Source organism: Helicoverpa armigera, chromosome 10 (genome assembly GCF_030705265.1).
Source record: "Helicoverpa armigera isolate CAAS_96S chromosome 10, ASM3070526v1, whole genome shotgun sequence".
NCBI lineage: Eukaryota > Metazoa > Arthropoda > Insecta > Lepidoptera > Noctuidae > Helicoverpa > Helicoverpa armigera.
This window is the reverse complement of record NC_087129.1, coordinates 5,854,142-5,864,461: the sequence shown is the minus strand read 5'-3', so window position 1 is coordinate 5,864,461 and position 10,320 is coordinate 5,854,142. Positions and strand designations below refer to the sequence as shown.

Sequence of the window (10,320 nt, the reverse complement as noted above, 5' to 3'; positions counted from 1 at the left end):
TTAAATCATTTATTTCGCTTCGGTCTTAGCACTTATTTGAATTTAGCTGCCCAAACTTCAAACGGTTTGCTCCCGGCGGCGTTTGACTTAATGATATGGACAAGTGGTGACCATTTCGGATAGTCAGGAGGAGAATATTTGCAATAAAAAGCTTTATTTTCATTTTATGTGAAACACGTTGCACATGGTCATTTATTGATAACTTATACATAAAAAATGGTAACAATGATTTCATTACATAATCACATTGTACAGCAAATAATAAATGAAAATATTAAATATCTTGGTCAGACCCTTACAAATTATTATCACATTTTGTTACATTTATAAACACATTCACCCGCAATCCAAGTCGACTCGATTTTGATTTTATCGGGATGAAGCATAACAAAGTCAGCGTCACAGCCGAAGTTGAGTCTGCCCTTTCTGTTGTCAATACCCAAAGCTTTAGCGGGATGAAGGGAAGCCGCTTCTAAGGCATATTCCAAAGAGCAATCTGTGGAATAAAATATTACAGTTTAACTACTACTACTACTAGATAATCTGACCGAATCTTGCTAGGATGTTCTGACTAGGTTTTTTGACAGACTTTTTGTAATGCAGTTATTGATATCGGGCTTGGGCGGGTAACCATTTACTCGCCAAACCGCAACGGAACGCTTCGCAATCGCACAAGATTCACTTATGCCCGGTTTACACTTTGTTAAGTTAACACTGCAGGTGATTAGTGCAGGTGTTTAGTAATCAAGGTGTGAACGGAAGCGTAAAGTGATTAACGTTAAGTGATACGTGCGATTAGTACTTATTGATTAGTGCGAGTGAATAGAATCAAGGTCTATTTTTGTTGTTAAGTGACTACCCCCTCTCAACTTTTCTACTACCCTCTCTCGCAATTTGCCGCGCAGTGTGTTGCGCAGTGTCAAGTTCAAAGCGAAAATGAAGTGGACGGAAGATTCTCGCCACAGAGTGTTTCTGGTTAGCACGTGTGTCTAGAGTTTTTGTTTATTTTCAGTGAATTGGTGACTTTTTGTGACTTGTTTTTGTTGCTGTGTGTTGTCCTTGTGTGCGTTATTGTGTGTGTACGTTTTTTCGTCTAGTAGTGTAAGTTTTATTAGTAAATATGGACCGAAACAAACCTCCGGATCCAGATCCTCCTGACATCTCCTCGTACGCTCCTTTATCCCCTAACTTTCCACTTTCCCACTTCGCCGATGTTGCTTGCAGCATCGCGGAGTCCCAATCTCCATCCCTTCCCGAATCTCAGAACCCTACCAATCAGATCGCTAGGAAACGCTCTGCAGATGCCGAAAATAGTCGCATACCACCAAAACAGCAGAGAAACCAAGTAGGTCGCAGCAGATACTCTGCAACAGATAAAGCTCCCTTTATTGTACATGTGTCGCGTTTGGAGCCTCAGTCTAATACTGGTACTACACTGCACCCGGTGACCTTTGGCATGTTTTTGCTCAAGAACAACATAGCTAATATTGTTCGGGACGGTGTTAAGAAAGTCGGCCGCAATAGAGTTTCTGTTGAGTTTTCATCCCCCCAGGATGCAAACTCATTTATAATTAATGCCATCCTTTCTAAAAACAGCTATGTGGCATCAATCCCCACTTTTAATGTTACACGTATGGGTGTTGTTAGTGGCGTCCCCACCGACTTAAGTGAAGAGGAAGCTAAAACTTACCTTACAGTGCCCTCAGGATGTGGACAAATCCTTAAAGTCCGTCGCATCAGCCGTAAATTCTTCAATGATGGCATCGCAGAGTTTAAACCGACAGAGACCTGTGTTATCACATTTGATGGCCAGGTTTTACCCAATAGAGTTTATTGCTGCTACACCTCCCTACCAGTTGTTCAATATGTTTACCCCACCATCCAGTGCCGCAAGTGCTGCAGGTTTGGTCATGTGGAGTCTGTATGTCGCTCAAAACCACGTTGTTGTAAATGTGGCCACAATCACCCCGGTGATGGTTGCAACATTTCAGAAGATGAGGCGTTCTGTGTGTTATGCTCTGGTAATCACTTTGCTAACAGCAAGTCATGCCCGGAGCATGGCAGACAGAAAGCCATAAAAACTATTATGGCTGAGAAGTCCTTATCCTATGCTGAGGTCAGCAAAACAGTTCCACCTGCTTCCCGCAATTATGCGAATGCTGTTAAATCAACAGCAAATCAACCTCAGTCATATCGCAAAACAGTATTTTTAAAGCCAAAGACCCATGCTCCCCTCTCACCTTCTTATGACAAAGCTGCTCATCAGCGTATTGTTAACTCTCCCTCACTTTCACAGCCAGATGGCTGCGCTCTTAATAACCCTTATGCTGATTCTAACAATACATCCTCTTTAATAGAAATCTTAATTAAAGTTCTGTCATCTATAATGACTAATAATTCCCAAATACCGTCCAACGTCGCCCATCAACTTGTTAATCTGTTACTAAATGTTAAAATGGCACCTCATCAGGTGTTCTTACAATGGAATGTGAGGAGCGTGTTTCATAAGAAGCACGACCTCATATTTCTACTTAATAAATACAAGCCCTTGGCTTGTTCTATTGCTGAGACTTGGCTTACACCAAGTCTTAGCTTTCGCATGCCACATTTTAATATTTTGAGATGTGATAGGTCTGATGGATATGGAGGGTCGGCTCTTTTCCTTAATAATAGAGTCCCATTCTCGACCCTGTCTCTTCCTGCTCTGGATGGTGACATTAATGTAGTTGCAGCAAAATTCGAAGGCATTACTGTACTTTCCATTTATATCTCCCACCCACACCGAAACTTTTTAGGCTCCCTTAGAAACGTTTTTAACAATATAGATGGGCCTATGTTAGTTATGGGAGATTTTAATTGTCACCATTTTAGATGGGGCTCCAACCGTTGTGATGCGTTTGGGGAAGGTTTAGTAGAAATCCTCGATGACCTTAACCTTTGCATCTTAAATGATGGTTGTCCTACCCGCAGACCCCTTCCCGGACAGCAGAAGAGTTGTGTAGATCTTACTTTCTGTTCTGTAGAGTTGGCGGCATCGTTTCATTGGCAATGCACCCCTCTGACGCATGGCAGCGATCACTATCCTATTGTTGTAACATTATTAAACAAAACTTATTTAGAGAAAACTTCCCCTCCACTTCTGAAGTACAACTTATCGAAACCGGACTGGTCAAGGTTTGCTTCACTATTGGAGGAGAAAATCAGTGAACTTCCAAATTTAACTTCTTCTTTCCCGCAAATTCCTGATCACTGCCATGCTAAGAGTTGTTATGACGGCTTTGTTTCGGCCATTTCCTTAGTGCTGATTCCACCTTTCCTCTGCGCAATTGCGCTAAGAACAAAATCCCATCACCCCCGTGGTGGGACCAAGATTGCACATCAGCAATACGTGAAAGAAAGGTGGCTGAAGAAAAGTTCAATGAAGCGATGAACATCGACAACCTTCTACAGTACAAACGAGTGTATGCCCAATCCCAACGGCTTCTTCGTAAGAAGAAACGTCGTGGTTGGGTAAAGTTTTGCACCTCTCTTTCTCCCTCAACTCCAGTGTCAGCAGTATGGAAGAGTATAAACCGCTTCAGACGTGGGTGCTCTCCATCTGTCTCGTCCCCTATAACCAGAAATACTGCTGAATTATTCTTCGATAAAATTGCTCCAGCCTATGTTCCGTTACTTTCAGAATTAGATCACTCGCCTGTGGGTACCGCGGGTGACCCTTTGGACGATCCATTTACAATGGAAGAATTGAATGCGGTGTTGCGTCACGTTCGAGATTCTGCCCCGGGCATTGATGGCATTCCATATTCATTTATAACCCATGCCAGCATAAATGCTAAAAATTACCTGCTAAATATTTTTAATTATTGTTATTATTTTGGTTGGGTTCCTGACCAATGGAAACTTCAGATCATTATCCCTCTTTTGAAACCCGGCAAAAATGCTGATGATCCGAATGGCCTTAGACCAATTGCTCTATCCTCCGTTCTGGCTAAACTTTTGGAACACCTCATTAAAAATAGGCTTGAGTGGTTGGTCGAATCTAAGGGTTTGCTACCGAGCCACCAATTTGGGTTCAGAAAGGGTCTTGGCACAATGGACAGTGTGGCAACATTTGTTACTGATGTTCGTACAGCCTTTTCTAAAATGAAACTGCTGTAGCCGCCTTCCTAGATGTTTCTTCCGCATATGATAGCGTCCTCCTTCCCATACTCAGGCAGAAATTGCAACAGCTGAGTCTCCCGGTAAGGATGATTCAATGCATATGTGGACTACTTACGTCTCGATCCTTGGTGCTGAGAGTGCAGGGTGAGGTATTTGAGGAAAGAACTACATGGAAGGGCCTTCCCCAAGGCTCTGTCCTTAGCCCGTTGCTCTATAACCTATACACATTCGACATTGGTTCCTGCCTAAACAACGACTGCCGCATTCTGCAATATGCCGACGATCTGGCACTCTACGTAACCAATGCCTCGATTGTTGATGCTGCTAAATCCCTCTGCCTTTCTTTGGACTCTCTGCACCAATGGCTTCTTGACCACGGCCTCTCTCTGTCTGCTCCTAAAAGTTCGGTAGTCATCTTCTCGCGGAAACGCTCAATCCCTCAGGTATCTATTAAAATCCAGGGTCAAGGGATCCCTGTTGTTAAAAAGGCAAAATTTTTAGGGGTCTATTTGGATGCAAAATTAACTGGTGTCGACCACTTTTGCTATTTGGTTAAAAGGTGCGAAAGGGTGATTTCAATTCTTAAAGTTCTTTCTGGTGTATGGTGGGGGGCCCATCCTTACACCATGAAACTTGTTTATAACGCTTTAGTTCGTAGTATACTAGATTATGGTTCATTCGTTTTGATTCCTTGCAACAGGGGTGCCTTGGCGGGATTAGATAGGATTCAGTCTCAATGCCTTCGGATCATCTCAGGTTGCATGAAGTCCTCTCCCATTAACGCGTTACAGGTTGAATGTGCCGAACCTCCTTTGGCCTTGAGGAGGCAATATCTAGCTTCCCGCTTCCTATCAAGGGTTGTTCCTAAAACCTCCCACCCCCTAATCCCTAAACTTGTAGATCTAGATGCTTTATGTAAAACATCAAAATACTGGGAGCATAAAGAAATTCCTCTCATTTTAAAAGCATTCCGTTTTGTCTTAAATCTAAATTGTCCTATTGCCCAGTATCCTAGATTACCTATTTTCAACTTTTCTTATGAAGTCCTTTGCTTTATTCCAAAAATATACTATGATATTGGTATCTTCAAGAAATCCCCGTCGGCGAATTCGACCTTTAATGCGGTGGTGGGAGAGCGATGGAATGGGTTCCATAGATTTTTCACCGACGCTTCCAAATTATCGTCAAGCAGCAACACTGGTGCTGCTGTTTATTACCAGAACTCAAAAATTGTTTTAAAATTTAAATGTCCAAAGGAGTCGTCCGTATTTACAGGCGAGTGTGTGGCATTATTGGAAGCTTGCCTTTTCATAGAGTCTCATGAAATCAGTTTAAGTGTTATCTTTACAGATTCATTAAGCTGTCTTCAAGCCCTATCCCAAAATCCCTTCAAAAGTAAACTCCACAGTCCTATAATCCTAAATATTAAAAAGTCCCTATTATCTTGTGCACATCAGCAAAAAGTAGTTCACCTTGTATGGATACCCAGTCATTGCGGTATCAAGGGGAATGAATGTGTAGATGCAATGGCCAAGGATGCTTGCACGTCAGCCTCAGCCGATCCTACATACTTCTCCCTTCAAGGGTATGACCTGCTAAACCTTCCAAAAGCGCACCTTGAGACTTCATGGCAGGAATGTTGGAATTTGTCCAGTAGGAAAAAGGGTACTTCCTATTATGCTATCCAACCCCTCATACAACCTAAACCTTGGTTTTTCCATTACAAAAAGTTCCCCAAGTTTGTCATATCTGTCCTATGCAGAATACGTATAGGCCACTGCTGTACTCCTGTTTTCCTGCGAAAAATCCATGTACAGGACTCATCTCTTTGTGAGTGCGGATTGGATGAAGGTAGCCTGGAGCACATATTCTTCAGCTGCCCCATCAACTCCTCATCCTTTGACTTATATAGCCGTCTCCCAAAATTAAAGATTCCTGTACCAATTAACTTCCCTTCCCTCTTAACATATTCCTCCCCAGAACTTCTCCAAGTCCTCATGATTGCTATCCTTCGCAATAATATTAAATTATAGACCGTGGCCTACTTTTGGTCACCGTTTAGATAAATGTGGTATTTTAATTTTTTTTGTATATATATTTTATAATATTTCAATGTTCTAACCTTTTATATTTGTTATTTATATATGTATATTTTTGTTTCAGTGCCGTCCTACTAACCCAACAAGATCTACAATCAGTTAAATTATTATTCTTTCCCAAAGTTGTTTGTTTGGCATCACGACGTGCTTATCATTTCACTCGTCAGTGGCAGAATCGTTGATATCGACATCGACAATTTGCCATAACCAAAAATAGAATAGAATAGAAGTGGACGGAACAACATACTTTAAAATTCGTACAAGAATACATAAAGTTTGAATGCCTATGCAATGTAAAGTGCGCAGAATTTAAAAACAAACAGTTGAGAGATGCGGCCCTATTGAAACTGAGTGAAGCGATGGGAATTCCCGATTTCAAAATTGAGTTCATTTTCTATATCAGATACCACAATAGATACAATCTCCTTAATGATTTGTCTCAATATTAGGCTCTGTTCATCTTCCATTTCTAGAGACACTATGCACAACGGACAGTACCACTATGAGCTTCTTCCTAAACACTGTGTAAACGGAGATGGAAAAGACTACTTAACACTTGAGACTTATCGCGTAAAGTTAACGCTTAACACTTATCACTTCACACTTCGCAAAGTGTAAACCGGCCTTTACACAAAACACTGCGTCAGAGACAGGATAAAATAATTGAAATTACCTAAAGATTTCCTTAACGTTGCGACACACGCATCCAGCGCAGTAGTACTGCCACAGAGGACTTTAGTCCCGGTGACGTAAGCACGGCCACCCTCTACCGTGACATGCTGCGGACCTATGTGATAGTTCCCATCAGCGAGACCTTGAGCGGCTACTGCGTCGCTTACTAGAACTAAACCTGGAAGAAAGGAAAGAAAATGAGTCGTAAATTACAAAGTAAAGTTAGCTTAAAACTTTTGATGTTCAGTTGACCCGCCCGCCCTTCGCCACTTCCTATTTAATTTTGCAAGGAAGAAGACAATACATTGATAAGTATATTGAAGTGGAAACAACAATAAAAGTAAAGTCTATAGTTATCCCAACAGGTTTTTATTTACCTTCTGGGTTTGTCCTGCTTGCGATTCGCAATGCGGCGGGATGGGTATGAATCCCGTCAGATATGATCCCATAGAAAACTTGTTTTTGCGTAGTCGAAGCTAGTAAACCAACCAGACCAGGGTCACGATGATGGAACTTCGAAAAAACGGTTAGTATAAAATAACTTGTGCAATATCTAAAGTTATATCTAGAGTTTACGAAAATTAAAAATAAATGTAGTAGATAGTGTAGGTATAGTAGGTACAGTCAGCAGTAAAACTCCTAAGATTACACATCTGGGTGAACATTTCAGATGTTTAATAGTGGCTTTCAAGATTTGATGTGTATATGAGTATAGGTATGTGAGTATTATGGTTTAAAAAAATACTCACAGGAAGCATAGCATTGAACAAATGTGTGATTAGATTGGCTCCACATTCAACAGCTTCTTCTCCTTGAGCCAAACTAGCAGTGGAATGGCCTAATGCTACCCTGATGCCCATATCTGCCAGTTCCTTAATTGCCTCAGTAGCACCAGCTAACTCTGGGGCAAGAGTGACTATAACAACATTATCTAATGATCCATAAACTTCTTCTATTGTCTTTATACCCTGTAAATAAAAAAAAAACATTTGTTATATAGAAAATTGCTGTATGTGATATTTATTAAGTAATACTTAATAACAATACCAACATTGCCGTTACAACAGTGTTGGTTTATCCATTGTGGGCATAAAACAATAGTTGATATGATTTTATTATGATTACACTTGAAATGTATTTAATATCAACAGGATAAGAAGTTTTTTATTTATTTTCTTCTTCTCTTGCCTCACTGATATAAAAATAATTATTAAGTGATATAAGTACTTCTATTCAGTATTGATAAAAGTTTATTGACGCATAAAAGGTTCATGTAACTGTTATTTACAAGTTACAAAAAGTAGGTCAATGATAAATGTACACAGATAAGTAAATACAGCAGCATTGTTGAGCTGCAATCAGACGTGATAATAAATATTGTTTGATGTTTTTACTATTGAAGCAGCTTTGTTTACTTAATATTGTTAGCCTTTGTTTATGCTTAGTTGATTTTTATATAAAAAATGGTAAATGTACTAACATTTTCAGGTATCCTAATTAACTCCTCCACATGAGCACCTTTTTTAGCCAAATTAATAAATGGGCCTTCTAAATGCAAACCAAGAATGGTGGCTCCATGCTTGCCTCCATCAGTCTTCTTTATAAGAGGCAGGATTTTACGATATTTGTCCACATCAGACGTGACCATTGTAGGACAGAATGAGGTCACCCCATGAGCCAACAGCTCTTTTGAGACTTTCCTTAATCCTTCCTTAACATTCTCTGAGTCATATGAAAAGTCCACACCCCAACCACCTACAAAATCAAAACATGTTTTTACTAAATGAAAATGAGAAACTTACCTAAATAATTTTATCAAGTATATTTTCTTGGGTTGTGTGACCTAACCCTAAGACGACCCACTGACCTAATTTTGAAACCTCTATGCTAAAATCGTGCTTAAGGTCAACTTAAAATGTTACACTAACAACTTTACATATCTATAACTTGAAATGAATGCAGCATTACACAAATTAATTATTATAATCATATAAACTCACCATTGATCTGTATGTCAATGAACCCTGGGGCAATCAGCAGTCCTTCGCAGTTTACAGTTACATCGGCTTGTAGTTGCTCCACATAAAATACCTGTTCAGGATTCTCGATTTTGCCGTCTCTTATCCACAAATCTTCCTTAATTATTTTACTATCACGAAGAATATAACAGTTATAGAACCTCGTTAATCCAGATTTTGGTTTCATTGTAAAATGGTTAATATTATTTGAAATAAAGGAGCGCTAACTAGAATGTTTATCTTAGTGAAGTACTGCTGATACAATGAGAGCTAATGTTTATACGCTGGTTGACAAGGGACAAACTGACAAGATGAAACTGACTGACAGACAATGCCAAACAAACACAAACAACAGAAAGAAAGCTGCGCGAATGTCAGTTGTCATTGTTGTCAATGTCATGTGTCACTTTTTGACGGATAGTTCGAATGGCCGACACTGGCCGACATTCGCTGCTCTTTTCAGCCGACATTGCGAATCCCACACGCGTTCGTTGCGAAAAAAAACATTAATCTTTGACATCAAAATAACACAAAACATTTTAAGTAAGATAGTCAAGTTACATAAAAATATATAATTTTCGGTTTGACGGTTGGCGGGAAAGAGATGTATGAACTTAAGGGCGGAGTCACACCGGAATGGCAGCTGGCTTCGACAAGACGCGCGTGGCACGCGAATTCTCGCATTTCCGCAGGTGGTCTCGTGATCTGTTCAAGTTTCACTACACATGTAGATTAAGTTAATATTTCACACTGAAATTGTTCACCGCGTCGCTGCCGGCTTCTGCCAGTCGGGTATGATTCGACCCTAATACTTGTTGGGCCTCTGTTTTTTCCGACGATCTTCTTGAATGTCTGTAAGTGTTTAGTTCTATAGTAAAAAATAATAGTTTTATAAAGTAGGTAATGAAGTTATTGTATAGGTAGGTACTCACACGTTACTGTAAAGGTCAAGACAAAGGAAAAGCGCAAGCTAATGAAAGTATAATATTGTGATAGGTCAGGTAAATGTGACACCCCGCGGAAGTTCCGCAGTTGACTTACCTGTTTGTTTCAATTAAGACCTGTTTATTTTTAGATATTTCCTATATTTTGCTTTACTAAGTAAAATAGGAAGGTGACTACGTCCTTTTTCTGAAAAGCTAAGTCAATTACGAGTCTAGTTCGAATGTTTATTAAAATAAAAGATAAAGAAAAGTTCATAAATAAGTAGATAGGTAAGTGTAGGTACTGCTTTCTTATTTGATTTTTCACGCTTGGTGTTTGTAATATGAATATTTTATGATTATGGTAGGTACTACTAAACCATTGATGCTCATCAGCGTATCGTTAAGACATGTCTGATGACAGTCCTCCACATGCCTATCCCGGGT

At 39.9% G+C, this 10,320-nt stretch overlaps 1 protein-coding gene and 1 long non-coding RNA gene across 2 annotated transcripts; one reads left to right on the top strand and one right to left on the bottom strand.

Annotated features, from left to right (window-relative positions):
• Window positions 1-152: 152 nt before the first annotated feature.
• On the bottom strand, window positions 153-9,253 carry LOC110378243 (N-acetylglucosamine-6-phosphate deacetylase). Its single transcript, XM_021337426.3, has 6 exons — window positions 8,933-9,253; window positions 8,413-8,687; window positions 7,682-7,900; window positions 7,310-7,445; window positions 6,934-7,110; window positions 153-496 (listed from the first exon to the last, which is right to left on the bottom strand). The coding sequence occupies exons 1-6, from the start codon at window positions 9,135-9,137 to the stop codon at window positions 309-311; spliced, it is 1,200 nt and encodes a 399-aa protein (XP_021193101.1). The 5' UTR covers window positions 9,138-9,253; the 3' UTR covers window positions 153-308.
• Window positions 504-6,489, top strand: LOC110381599 (uncharacterized). The gene is made up of 2 exons (XR_007510651.2): window positions 504-1,101; window positions 6,325-6,489. It is a non-coding gene; the product is annotated as an uncharacterized LOC110381599 (long non-coding RNA).
• Window positions 9,254-10,320: the final 1,067 nt, after the last annotated feature.

Excerpts from the sequence above, each read along its gene's own strand:
- LOC110378243 (XM_021337426.3), bottom strand. The coding sequence starts at position 9,137 with ATGAAACCAAAATCTGGATTAACGAGGTTCTATAACTGTTATATTCTT. Across the intron at positions 8,688-8,932 it reads CATTGACATACAGATCAATG|GTGGTTGGGGTGTGGACTTT; the intron begins GTGAGTTTATAT and ends TTGATTTTGTAG. Across the intron at positions 7,111-7,309 it reads AAGCAGGACAAACCCAGAAG|GTTTAGTTCTAGTAAGCGAC; the intron begins GTAAATAAAAAC and ends CCTTTCTTCCAG.